Source organism: Rhodnius prolixus, unplaced genomic scaffold, assembly GCF_049639745.1.
Source record: "Rhodnius prolixus isolate KJV_2025 unplaced genomic scaffold, Rpr scaffold_4, whole genome shotgun sequence".
Lineage (NCBI taxonomy): Eukaryota > Metazoa > Arthropoda > Insecta > Hemiptera > Reduviidae > Rhodnius > Rhodnius prolixus.
In genome coordinates, this window is record NW_027411614.1 from 18,240,677 (window position 1) to 18,255,575 (window position 14,899).

The 14,899-nt window shown below is 34.5% G+C and overlaps 2 protein-coding genes across 6 annotated transcripts in view; one reads left to right on the forward strand and one right to left on the reverse strand.

Annotated features, from left to right (window-relative positions):
• The window catches only part of LOC141456070 (irregular chiasm C-roughest protein-like), a 921,342-nt gene that overhangs the window by 462,669 nt on the left and 443,774 nt on the right, over window positions 1–14,899 (reverse strand). The gene's annotated exons all lie outside the window — the stretch shown is intronic.
• LOC141455906 (uncharacterized) lies at window positions 365–1,922 on the forward strand. Its single transcript, XM_074131392.1, has 2 exons — window positions 365–1,660; window positions 1,783–1,922. Exon 1 carries the CDS (start codon window positions 675–677, stop codon window positions 1,653–1,655), a length of 981 nt encoding a protein of 326 aa, XP_073987493.1. The 5' UTR covers window positions 365–674; the 3' UTR covers window positions 1,656–1,660; window positions 1,783–1,922.

A 14,899-nucleotide genomic window follows, 5' to 3' on the forward strand; every position in this document is an offset into this window, starting at 1 on the left:
TTCCTAATTTTATTTTTCACCAGAATTACGTGTCTTGGAGGTCAACAGAACATAAAGGAGGTTCTTTACAGATTGGTGTGGTTTTACCTCAGAAATTCAGAAGCTACAATTACTAAATACGGGGTGTCAGTTTGAAGATCATTTTTATGTACTTTTTCATTCCCTTTGAAGGCTAAGTACATGCTACACAATCTGCGTAAAGTGCATTATTATTTAATTATTGTCTTAATTTGATAAATTAAGGAATAAGTTTGATCCTTTACATGAAATATATTGATCAGTTAAATATTGTGTTTTGTCTCTGTTACTGTGCACATCGTGTGCTGTTTTAGTTGATTTCTAAGTGGTTTCTAGGCTGATTTAATTCACGATTTTTGGCAGACGTATTTATTAAAGGATATTCTGTGCACTTGTGAAATTTAGTGAAATTCTGACGAACAGTTTTCAAGATATTAATTAAAATTAATTTTTATATTAATAAAATTATCAGTGGACTGTAGGAACTTGGTGGTGGGGAGACAGTGGCAGTGTTTATTTGAGAAGAAGTTCTCTTTGTCTGTCTCGCTCTATTCTAAAGTTCAAGTTAGTATCATCTTTTTAGACTCGCAACCACTTACGCACTGAAGGTATTTATAACATATATATTCACACATTATATTATCTCTTCTACTAAAATGGGCACCAACGATAGTAATGATAAATTTGAAATACTTCTTGGAGAAATTGGCCAGATAAATCAAATTTTAAATACCATTCAGCAAAGGTTTTCTGAGTTAAAAATAGAAAATCAAGGTCTCTCAACCAGTATTAGTAGCTTAAAGACTGAGATCAAATCTGATTTTAGTAGTCTGAAAAATGATTTGAAAATTTTAAATGTTAAAAGTGATAAATTAAGGAAAGAAAATGTGATGTTTGAAAAAAAATTAATCTATTTTAACTCTTTAATGGTTGATTATGAACAGTTTCGTTATGGTAATAGAGTCAGATTGACCAACATTCCTTACTCTGAAAATGAAAATCTCCTCTGTATTATTAAAGCTATTGGTGAATTTATTGGTTGCTCTATTGATGGAAATGATTCGGACTTTTTCTATCGTTTAAAAAGGAAGAGTTTTACGCCAAATCCGCCTATTATTTTAAAATTTGTAAGAAGAGATATGAAAAATAATTTTTTTAAATTATTTTGGGTGAAAAAAGAATTAATTAATATTGAAATTTTGTCTGGTATTAGTGAGGCGACTTTGAAGCGAATATATATTTCTGACGATATGGGTCCGGAAACTTACAGATTATTCAGTAAAGCAAAGGAGCTGCAGAAATCTGGTAAAGTAAAATACTGTTGGTCCAGAAATGGTAAAATATTGATTCGAAAAGAAGAAGGTCTAAAAGTTGTGTTAATCAAGAGCGAAAGTGATCTGATGAAATTTGGGTATGAAGTTCCTGTTGACTTAGAAGATGGATCTTCTTTAGCAACTGGAGAAGATACAGAAACTGAAGATGTTTTGACTTCTCAAGGGATCGACAGATCGGCAAAGAAAAGAAAACTCAATAAATCGCAATCTGGTCGAATTTTGGGGTTTCTGAAACCAAGGGTGCCTCCTTTAACGGCTACCAGTTGCGCTCAAGATTTATCTACTCCTCCTCCAAAAAAGTAGATTCTGTTAGTAAAAAATTGTCAAAAATTAATGTAATATTTTGGAACGTGCATGGTTTTGGAACTTTGTTTAATTTGTGCCCAAAAGATATTGATCAGTTACTAAATCATGAAATTATATGTTTCAGCGAAACTTGGATTCATAATACTACTAGCTTTAATATTCCATTTTTTCTGAATGATTATTACTGTCACTACAAGGAAGCCACTAAAGTACATAAACTGGGAAGAGCAAGTGGTGGTCTCGCTGTTTTTATTAAGAAAGGTCTCACATCTCAATGCAAAGTGTTAGTCTCAAATAGCTGGTTCATCTGTCTCCTGCTCGATGTTCAACATACTCAGCTAATTGTTGGTTTGGTGTACTGGCAACCAGGTAGTGATAACGATGTAATATGTGAGTGGTTTTATAATGAGTTATATAACGTGACTTCTATGTATAATGGTATTGATATAATGGTGGGTGGCGATTTTAATGCCAGAATTGCTAATTTGAATCAATTTGATAATTGTATTACTTTAGGTCAGGATCTATGGGGTCACAGAGTGTCTTTGGATCAAGTAGTTAACGGCAGAGGAGAAAAGTTAGTGGAAGTAATGGAGTCTCTGGGAATGTTTGTATGTAATGGCCGTTCTGACCTAGACTTTCCTGGAAGTTTTACATATATAGGTAATCAAGGATGTAGCACTGTTGACCTGGTCTGGCTAAGTTTTGGTTTCTCTTTTCCTGTAAGTAGTTTTCAAATTAAAAATATTTCTGATCTCTCAGATCATCTATCATGTTCTATTTCCATTTTGCTGGAGGATGAAGATGACAATGCTTCACAATTATCACATTCACAGCAAACTAACTCTCGGTGGATTTTCAATAGAAATGCTTTTAAAGCATTTTCATTTTGTAACCATATCAATTCAGTAGAAAACATTTACTTTTCAAGTGATTTTTCTACAGCTCTTAATGATAATCTCATTTCGGCAATTCAAGGTAGCTTATTTAACTTAAACTTATTAAAGCAACAAAATTTGGGTGTGAAGAAAAAAGTTCATAAACCTTGGTTCTCCAAGGATTGCATCACTGCTAAGAAGGAAGTACGCGCTTTATATAATCAATGTAAAAAAAATAATTTTGAGCAAGGTTTGTTAGCTACATATATAAATAAAAAGAAAGCATATAAATATTTAATTAAATTGAATAAAGAGGTTTATTATAACAATATAAAAGATTCTATAAGTAACATTAAAAATCCGACGCAGTTTTGGGAGTGTATAAGACGAATTCAATTTAAAAATCAGTATAAATGTCCTATTTCAATTGATGAATGGGAGAATTTTTATCGTAGCATTCTTCCACCCGCGTTAAATAATGACTTTGTTTTTATAAGTAATTTTGTTTATGAGCTAGATGGGGACATAACTCTCGAGGAGGTGTTGGCCAGTATAAATAATGCTAAGACAAAAAAAGCTTCAGGTCTGGATGCAATTCCTAACGAGTGTTACAAAGCCTTACCCCCGAATTGGACTGCTTATTTATTAAATTTGTTTAATAATATTTGGGCAACCGAAAATATCCCACTATCCTGGTGTAAAATAAAATTGCAATTACTTTTTAAAAAAGGGGATCGTTTAGACCCAAATAATTATCGTGGAATTGCCATATTTAATGCAATTACTAAGTTATTCACTTATATCATGTACAGTAGGCTTGTTAATTGGGCAGAATCTAGAGATCTCATACCAGAAGAGCAAATGGGGTTTCGTAAGGGCAGAGGTTGTGCAGACGCGGTCTTTAGTTTAATTTCGGCCGTTAATGTACAACTGAGACTGAAGAAGAGGAAGGTTTTTGGGATATTTATTGATTTAAAGAGGGCCTTTGATTCTGTTGACCATTCAAAATTGTGGTTTAAATTGGCTCAAATTGGTGTTAGCGCAAAAGTTATTAGGTTTCTCAGTAAGATGTATTCCATGGCTTCCTTTGTTATCTCTGGGGAGTCCTCCGTCTCTGATGAAGTTTTGGTTACTAGGGGCGTGTTGCAGGGGGAAATTTTAAGTCCTCTTTTATTTTCATTGTTCATTTCGGATATAGTTGAATACTTCACAGCCAAAGGGGCCAGAGGAATCAATATTAATAAAGATAAAGACCTAATTATGACTCTCTACGCGGATGATATGGCAATTTTAGCATCAACCTGGCATGAAGCTCAATCATATCTGCGTATTTTGGAAGAATATTGTGCTTTGAAATCACTGGTTGTCAATCCTAGAAAAACTGTTATACTTCCATTCCATAAAGGAGGCAGAATTTCTAAATTTCCAAATTTTATTTATAAAAGTGAGAGGATAGAAATAGTTAGTTCTGTTAATTATTTGGGGATTCCTCTGTTTGCGTCAGGAAGATTTAAACAGTCTGGTAAATACTTCTTAGCCAGAAGCGTCGCTGCAAATCGCACCGTATTTAGGTTGTTGGCTTCTTGCAGATCTGATGAATGGGCTACAAAGAGTTATCTTTATGATACATTGTCGGAAAGTGTTCTTTTGTATTTATCGGAGTTATGGGGCATTCAATGTCTGGAGGTATTGGAAAAAAGTCAAATTGGTTTTTTTAAATCTCTGTTAAAGCTTCCAATTACCACCCCAAGCGCATACGTTAGATTAGAAGTGGGGCGGGTTCAGCTTAAGTATAAAATATTTAAAAAAATGCTGAATTGGTGGGCCAAACTATTGTCAATGTCGATGGATAGGATCCCCAAGTTATGTTATTTGCGTTTATTAGATTTTGTAAATGACTGTAATATACCCTTTAACTGGGTTTCCGAGCTTAGAAACTGCTTTTATTTGTTGGGTGCTGACAATGTTTGGTCGGAACAGAATCCTGCTCTTTTTAAGAAATATAAAAGCGACATTTTGTCTAGAATGAGAAACCATTTGGTCAGTACAGACATTGAATTTGTGTTGAACTCCTCTTATAATCCATGGTACAGGAATCTTTCTTCCTTTGGTTTACCTGAGAGTTATTTGGCATTAAAATGTCACATAAATAAAATCAGACTAATTAGCCAGATCAGGTTAGCGTATAAGAGGCACTCTCGAGTTATTTGTGGTGAAATGTGGTACACATTTTCTGAAGAGAAACCTTGCGAACTCTGCCAGGCCGATCAGCCAGATACCTTACTCCACTTTCTTTTCCACTGTACGGGTCTATCTGCGCTCAGATCAAAATATATTTCTAAGAATATATTACATGTAACTGAGGCAGAAAATTTAGAAAATCTGATATCCTCTGTCACTCTGAATGAAATGAATAATATATATCTTTTTGTTATGAGCAGCCTGAAATGTAAATTATATAATAGTGTATGATTTTTATTTTTTGAAGTTTTGAAATGTATCTGTAAAATATTACTTACTTTATTATTAATATAAATCCATATTTATGTATATAACTTTCACTTAATTATTATTATTATTTTTTCTTTCTTTTGACGCGAATTTATAATTAGATAATTTTTTAGTTCTGTATGCTTTGTATTTTTGTTTTGTATTTTTTTTGTATTTTTTTTTGTTGTTTTGTATTTTATTTATTATTATTATTTTTCTGTGCGAACTGAAACACAACTCCTTGCTTATGAGTTGACTTGTAAAAGCAATAAAGATTATTAATATTAATTATTTAATTATTGTCTTAATTTGATAAATTAAGGAATAAGTTTGATCCTTTACATGAAATATATTGATCAGTTAAATATGTGGCAGGAGGTTTCCAATTATTTTTGGTAATTAAACGCAAATCTCCTAAAATTATCAAATAATTATTAAACCTTCTTGTTTGTAACAGATGTAAAATTAATTTTTAGCCATTTTGTGTATCCTTGAGGACATCTAAAGCTCTTAACATTTGTTTTTTCTTAGAAAATCACTCGGAAAACTACTTATTTCCCGATATTAAGAAAAATACTAGCTTTACTGCTTTGGCAATATTTTCAGAATAAAGGGGATGAAAAAATACATAAAAATGACCAATCGCGTGCTCTTCTTTCTCTTTGATAACAAGTTAAAAAATTGAAATATGATTAATAAATATCAGATTTTGAAATGGCCTAGCACCTTTAATTTTAAAATTATCGAATTGCGGTTTCCGGTTTCTTTCATAACTTTTTATACTCTTTAAAACCGTGTATACGAAAATGGGGGTCAACTGCGAACCCTTACTTTTGGACGCGCGTCTGCCGCGTACGTGATCAGGAATCTAAAATCAACTCACATATTCTGAAACTAGAGGTGGCGGACAACAAATTTTTCCTCTACCATTTTTTTGATCAGATCAAAAGTTTAAGCATGAAATGCATTTGAGCCTTCTTAAAATGAACACCCTGTATAATAAGCACAACAAAATCCTAGTTTATAATTCCAAAACGATACAAGCTCAAGAACGTAAAACACAATGAAAGAGGACATTACTAATTGTGACTTAAAACAATCAAGAAGAGTTACCGTGCTCTTAAAAGTCAATTTAAATCCTCCTCTCCCAATCCCACGTATGCTCTAAACATCTAATCTAAACGACAGGTTTAGACATTAGCGTTTCGATTTGCTCTTATCGCAACTCGCGTAATTAGGGTTACCGTATGTCCCGGTTTGGCCGGGAATGTCCCAATTTTAAGCACTTAAACTGGGGAACTGTCCCAGCAGGTTGCTATATATGTACCGGTTTTTAAAGGTTAAAAAAAAAAAATTAAATATTTGTTAAATATAAAGAAATCGTTTGCTTGAGTGTAACGTTGGTGACTTATTATTTTGTAAAACTAATCTAAATTAGAAATGTAGTAAATTTTATGACTTAATAGAAATGACGAAAACTTTCTAAAAAAAAAGTACAATCTTCTGAGAAATACTTTTGTACAAGTAAATACGAGGGTCGTTTGAAAAGTCCGTGCAAAGTAAGAGAGATAGCACCACTGGCGCGTATCGAGGTTATGTTTAGTTAGTAGCATCTCTTGGAAGAACACTCACCACCAAGTTTCAGCCAGATCGGTCTATTTCTTTGTGTTTGGCATTCGTTTGAATCGAGGAAGTCGAGTGATTTTCAAAAAATGGACGAAAAATAATTTGTGTGTTGATTAAACACTACTTTATGAAAGGCAAAACGCCTCAGGAGACTAAAGAGAAGCTTGATAAACATTATGGTGACTCTGCACCTTCGATTAGAACAGTTTATAAGTGGTTTCAAAATTTTCGGAGTGGCCATATGGGCACAAGTGACGCTGAACGTTCTGGACGCCCTGTTGAGGTTACTACTCCAGAAATCATTGATAAAATCCATGATATGGTGATGGATGACAGAAGAGTGAAGGTGCGTGAGATTGCTAGTGCTGTGGGCATCTCGAACGAACGGGTACATAATATTTTGCATCAACATTTGGACATGACAAAGCTATCCGCAAGATGGGTGCCGCGATTGCTCACGCTTGACCAAAAACGAAATCGTGTGAAGTGTTGCAAGGACGGTTAGCAGCTGTTCCAGAAGAATCCGCAGGACTTTAAGCGTCGTTTCGTCACTGTGGATGAAACATGGATACATCACTACACTCCTGAGACCAAAGAACAATCTAAACAATGGGTTACCAAGGGGAAATCCGCCAAAAAAGGCGAAGACCGTTCCTTCGGCCGGAAAGATTATGGCGACTGTCTTTTGGGATTCGCAAGGAATAATCCTCATCGACTATCTGGAATAGGGTAAAACTACTACAGATGCATATTATTCATCGTTATTGGACCGTTTGAAAACCGAGCTGCAAGAAAAACGCCCACGATTGGCCCACAAAAAAGTCCTTTGCCATCACGACAACGCAGCAGCTCACACCTCAGCAGTTGTGGTCGCAAAATTAATGGAAATAGGGTTCCAACTCGTTTCGCATCCCCCCTATTCTCCAGATTTGGCTCCCTCGGACTACTATTTCTTCCCCAATATGAAGAAATGGCTGGCGGGAAAAAGATTTTATTCAAACGAGGAGGTGATTGCAGAAACGAACGGCTATTTTTCAGACTTGGACAAATCTTATTATTCGGAAGGGATCAACAAACTAGAGCAGCGTTGGACGAAGTGTATAATCCTAAAAGGAGACTATGTTGAAAAATAAAAAAGGTTTACCCCAAAAAATTAAGTAGTTTTTATTTTTGCACGGACTTTTCAAACGACCCTCGTAATATACATATATGACTACTACTATTAATATGCAAGTGCATTTTATTATATTTTTATATTTAATACCTACATTTTTTGTGATTTTTTACGATATACGTTTAGTTTTGTGACACTCAATAATATTAATAATTTGTAATAGCAAAATATTCATAAAAGTGTAAGTTATACTTTATTAACAATAAAGAAAATCTAACAAATTACACTATTTATTTATTTCTACCTGACTGTCCCGGTTTGGCGTAAAAAATATATGGTAACCCTACGCAAAATTAAATCTCCATAAAAAATTGAAATTTGCTCAAATTTGACTTCAATGTTATTTAAATGAAATAATGAGGCCGTAAATTAAATTAAAGTGTCCCTTTACAGAGAAACCTTTCTCATCTCATCAAAAAGTAAATTTTCAAGGAAATTGTTTCACAGAGCTAAATGTGCGCAATTAGTACAGCGAAACAAATACTCGTAGCTTTATTTTTATTTTTAATTAATTTATTTTTTAAAAAAAGCTTTTTAAGTAACATGACCTCCCTCCCTGTTCATATAGTTAGCTCCAACTTAAACGAACAATGAAGCTTTCATAAGGGTAAAAACTTAATAATGTTTTATACGGTGGTGGGTGTAGATGCTCATTAGCAGAGCATGAAAGCTATTGTTTGTTTTACAGCATCACGCGGCATCTATCTCTTCGGGCAAGATTACTGACTGCCCTGATGAAAGAGATTTCCCTTTTTTTTTTCCTTCTCTCTTGTATAAACGAGCCAAGCATACAACTTTCCCTGTAAAAGAGGGCAAACAAAAAGAATAAACCCTGAACCATGTCAGTTTGGTTGTATACAAGAGTAAAGGATTCCATACGCGTATCTAAAGAGTGTGACATACTGCAGCAATGGTCGGCTTGCTTTCCCAGACTAGCGAACAGTAGCGTGACAAAAACATTCATCAACTCACCACTAACCCTAGCCTATTGCCCTATCATTAACAATGATGCCCTTCTACCTAAGGATCCTCTTATACCATAACAATTGTTGATGAACTGCAGTTCTTTCTTTTTATTTTAAATAAATAAGATGGACCATACCAACAATTATAATATACTTACCAGTGTAGTAAAATTACATCGTAATTTTGGATGCAATTTCTGTCAATTCTACTGTTACTATTACATATTTTCTTTTAATTGAATACATCTGATGAGTACACACCCACCTCTCATACTTAATTCTTGAAGTTCTAACCCGTAAATATTCTTCAAATTCGGAATATTTGAACTAATATTTAATTCTTGGCAATATCACAGTTAATAAAACCATACATTACACTGCAAATATAACCTTCCAATTTAATGTAACCTTAAATTTTCCTCCAACTCATTTTAGCCACACCTTCATCAATTCACAAGAGATAGGTGCTTACAAAAAAGGCAATCAAGACGGCATCAAACCAACGGTTAAATTTCCCGAGAAAAATACTGCAAATTAAAGTTGTAGATTTATATTTTGTAATTACTATTAAATAGTCTCAATATAAATTGTTGGAGCTATTTTTGAGAAAATTTCAGTTTACTGAAAAATCAATTCAGAAAAGTAAAACTTTGGTCAGCCAAATTTCTTCCAATTTGGAAATTTAGTTTTACTTAAGATCATTATTATTACTATTTTTTTTTTTTTTTTTTTTTTTTTTTTTTTTTTAATGATTTAAGGCGCGTTAATATCCAAGGTTATTAGCGCCCGGAGCTTTTTCCAGTGCACTGCCGGCCTCCGGACAATGTTCTCTCGTTACAGACAACACTGTCCATCACCGGACAGTGAGCTGTAAGAAGCTCCTAGGAAGAGAAAATCTAAGGGTCAGCTGCTGGATTCGAACCCGGGACCTCCACGTGGGAGTCCAGTATGCTAACCTCATAGCTAATCCCTTCCCTCTATTATTATTATTATTATTTATTATTTATTATTATTATTTTTTTTTTTATTATTATTATTACTATTATTATTATTTTTATTACTATTATTATTATGGGATTCTGTTTATGGAAATGCCTACGGATTCTTTCTTGGTTGGCTATGCGGACGATATTGCCGCCATTATTGTGGCGAGGGATGTGGAGGATGCGCAGATAAGATTGAATCAGGTCATGAGGCGCACCCACTTCTGGCTAGAAATTCATGGACTGGTGCTGGCCACAGAAAAAACTGAAGTTTTAATGATAACCAGAAGGCATATTTCCACAAATGTGCGTGTACAGGTGGGGGGGGGGGCCTTGGCCATGGAAACGAAGAGCGAAGTCAAGTATATCTTGGTGTACATTCAGACACAAAGCTCACGTTTGGCGCTCAGCTTAAACATGCAGCAATGAAAGCCGCTAAAGTCACTTCCGCGTTGAGCGGGTTGATGGCGAACATTGGAGGACCTATTGCTAGCAGATGACGCCTATTGATGTCTACTGCCAATGCCATCTTGCTGTACGGTAGCAAGATCTGGGCTGATGTACTCAGTAAAGAAAAGTACCGTAAGCGGTTGGCTATGGTACAAAAAAGGGGTGCACTTAGAATCGCTAGTGCATATAGACCGGTGTCTGAACCGGCGGTTTTAGCGGTGGCTGGAGTTACACCTATAGATCTGCTCGCTCAAGCCAGAAGGTTGATCTATTTTCAGAAGGATGTCCTGGGGAAAAGCGTGGCTAAGGTTTTATTAAATTTATTTATAATCTACTAGAACTATCAAGCGATTGTCTATCAAATTGAATAAATAGATTTGTTGATAAAAGAAAACAGAGACAGAATGCTGTTAAAAACTCAACGAATTAATTAAATAAAATAACGTGGATAGAAAAGCAATTGTAAGGAAAAGGCGATGTAGCACGGGATATTTGTGGCCAGTTTCGCTGATCTAAAAATGGAAAAATAGAGAAAGAACTTTTACACTACTTCGTTTTTTTTCTTCTTCTTCTTTTATTGTCCGCAGGATATTGTGAATCCTGCGGGAATTCAGTATAGCCAGCTATACGAACGACTGGTGGATTCTCCTTGCTGGCACTTACATTCCAAACAAAATTCCTCTATTTTTCTCATATATTTTTTTTTTAACTTTGATAAAACTTATTATATTATAGAAATGGAAATAAAAAAATTTCCCAATCATCAATAATAGTACAGGGGAGTTTTAACCTAGGTGAAGAAGTGGAAATTAGTAATCAAGAATCCACAAGAAGGAAATATTAAAGAATTAAATTTTCCTTGATTTTCTCCTCGATACTTTTCTTTTTTCCTTGATACTCTTCTCAAGATTTCCAACAAACTTTGGAGTTGCATTTGATACTGGTAGATCTGTACACTTTTTGGTAATTATTCCATGAGAATTCCTATTATGGCAGTTGTGGGAAGGGATGAAGGCAGTCTCTCTAACAGTAAAGTAATGCCTTATTTTTTTCAGGCAGGCTTTATGTCCAACTACCAAAATACGATTGGTTGTCGCGTACGGAAGTCATTAAAAAACATACTTTACTACAAAGTTCTCATATTAAACATTAAAATAAAATCCAAGGTTTAGACTGGGAATCGAACCCTGTATAACAATACATATTAGCATTGCAGCAGAATAATAGATTTTTTCTTCTATTATCCTTGCGGGTCAATGAGCTAACTTGCCATTTAATGAACTTTTAGGTACTTTTCTTCAGTACGACATCTTCGATCTATGAATCAATTAATAAGTAAAACGCATTTGTGCAGAATACAGCGAATCCAAACTATTACAGATTTAACAGCTGAACATTTACAAACATTTTTCCCCTCCCAAAATCTGATACGGATTTTACTATAGGGAAACCGCATTCTACTTTAAGTTAGACTTAAATTAAGCTTCCACACCTTTGATAAAAAAAGAGTATTGATAATTTTATGGGAGGAGTAGAGGGAAGCGATTTACAGACATCGTACCATTAAGCAGGAGACATGGGAGAGATATTTAGAAAATGAAAATCAAAAAAGGCCAGCAGCTGGATTCGAACACGGGATCTGCCCATGAGAATCCAGTGTGTTAACCACTTAGCTATTCCTTTCCCTAAGGAAGGAAGCCTCTACAGAAGCCACTTACATACTTCAGTAATACACAATCTATAGCCCACTCCAACTCTATACCACTGATTCATTTCTTATTAATATAAACATTTATTAGTAATTATTAGCCCATATATAGTTAGTTCTACAATTGTAAATTAATATAAGAATATAGACTAGTTGTACTAGGTTGTAGGTTTTCATTAAAACTGTCCGGTAGGCTATTAAATAACGAGACTGATGCTGCTACAGAAAAACGATGCATGCGCCAAATCTTAACGACCGACAGCTGTGCAGCGTAAAGCCTTCTCTTTCGACTGCAACGTGTTTGTAGAGAAATCTGTCTCACCGGATCCGTCGTTTGTGTAAGAGGTGTTAGTTTCGTTTTGCCGAAAACATTATACTACACATGTAGTAGAGCAACGAATTGTCGTGAAATTTCACATCAAAACTTGATAAAATCGCTACTGAAACTTATCTTTTAATAAAAGAAGTTTATGGTGACGAATGTTAATCACGTGCACGAGTTTTTGTGTGGTTCAAGCGTTTCCAAGATGGCCGAAAAGACATCAAAGATGATGACCGCCCGGGTCGCCCTTCCATGTCCAAAATGGATGAAAATATCGATTATAATTAATCAACATTACTACCGTGAGGTGCTAGCTCAACTCCGTGAAAGAGAAAGGAAAAAAACGACCCGATTTGTGGAAGAACAAGTCACGGGGTTCTCCATCAAGGCAACGCGCCGGCTCACACTGCATTGCCTGTCAAGACGTTTCTAGCCAAGTATAACATCCCAGTTTTAGGCCATCCACCTTATTTGCCTGACCTGGCCCCATGTGACTTTTATCTGTTCCCCAAAGTCAAATCTGCATTAAAAGGGACACGATTTCAGTCCGTTGAAGCTGTGAAAGAAAAAGCAGCACGCTTCATGCAGGAGCTCACAGAAAAAGACTGTTCCAGCACTGTTTCGAACAATGGTAAATTCGCATGGATCGTTGTAGGGATAAGGGAGGGGTGTATTTTGAAGGTGATAATAACTAAATATGTATAAATTTAAAATAAAATGTTTTACAGCAATAGTCTCGTTATTTAATAGCCACACCTCGTAGGGATACGAGGTGATCGACAAAAAGTGCAGGCAAAAAACACCCAATTTTGACAATTTTTTTTCTCTTTCACTAGGAAATATAAAACTCCTAAATTTTCTTTAAAATATAGGGCAAATCCTCCTTTATAACAGTAATTTTTTTACAACTACCCAGATCTAATAAATTTCGAGAAAAAAGTAGCCGAAAATGAAAATAAAAACGGCATTTTCAAAAATTGTTGACACCATTTTTGTAAACAACGTAGGGCCTAAACATGTAAACCGATTTGCGCGATTAATTTAATTAATGAATTTTCATAAATTGTGTTTCTCATATTTATCAACTCACCTCACTCAATCTCGGCCACAACAGCGTCACACCTAGGCATCGTGGTGGTAAACTTGAGAATCTGTACTATTAGCGAACTATGGTTACAAATCTTAGAAATGCTACAATGGGAACAAACATCGCAGAAATCTCCAAGTAACAAGAGAGAGACTGGCGTTTTAATTATGGATATATAAACTGACTGAAAAACAACTAAAAACAGCAGCGCTAACAAAGCTGAAAATAAGATTTCCCAGATAAAAAAAAGAAAAAGAATAATCATTTAATAGGAATTTCCTCACTTTCCAGCTCCACTATTTAGATACGTTCTTTCTCAGGTGATATTTATTTCAAAACTTGGGTATATTTAAGTTGGAAAGCTCTTATCTTTTCCACTTTATTTTTCTCACTGTAACACCCCCGCCTATCCGCTACTTGAAGTCCCGCTTACCTTCGCGAGAGATTTTCATTTTTATTAGCAAGAAAGCACGCTAAACTTTATAAAGAATTAGAAAGGGCAAAGGGAAAAAACAGCTCATTTAATTACGTATAGTTAAAAATTCATTTAAACTTTAATTATAAAAAATTTAATTTCATTACATCTAAATAAAATTTCTTCGCTCACTTTACATTTACAGTGGTATAAATGTTTAGGTTTTTCATAGACTTCAATTTTTAGTTTTTATGAAACAACCTGAACAATTGGATGTATAAAAAAAAATGGAAAAAAAGTAGCAATCACCAATCTTTTTCCAGACGGAGCCAGCAAATTAAAAACGTAGCTACACGCGAAATTCGAAATAGTGATCTCCCAATTACAAATCCAACATTTATAACCACTAGACCAACAACATCTGTCCTTAGTTGGTTATTAATTAATCGATATTTCAGCATATGATGAATATGAAATCCATTTAATTATGCGAAATGTGTGAGCAGTTTTTGTCTAGAAAAGGAGATACCACTATCATACTTGTACTAACGGCTCTGATTTATCCCTGGCATACTTAGGGAATTTTAACCTTTAAAGTCACTTCGAGCTTTCTAAGTAAAATGCCTTTTCTTATGAGTTGAAAGTGTTTCCTTATTTATTGTAATTGTTTTCTAAGACAAAGGGTGAATCTTTAAAGCGACAAATAAATTCTAACTTGATCTAAAACGAAAGTCGAAAATTGGGAGAGAAAATAGGGCACCTAACTTCTCGGCGAACAGACTTTACCGATGTACTTCTAACACTAAGCGTACCTGACGTATCTTATTGGTTTCATAAATTTAGAAAATACAAGCTGATTTCTGTTGACGTAATTGCTGTTCTTTCCGAACCAGATTTTTTTTTTTTTTTCTTAGCCAGAAATTAAATAAATCATATCTCGATTTTAGACTTAACACTGTACAATAATTTGACTTATCAAATGAATGATTGAAGACAATAATTTGTCTTGTATTTAATTTACTAAATACCTTTGATTAACGAGAATGCTTTTAAAGTTTTAATCAAGCCGGGCTAAACTTGCGATTGTTGTCAACATAGTGGTCCTAACCAAACTAATGGATGCTTCCAAATCAATATTAACAG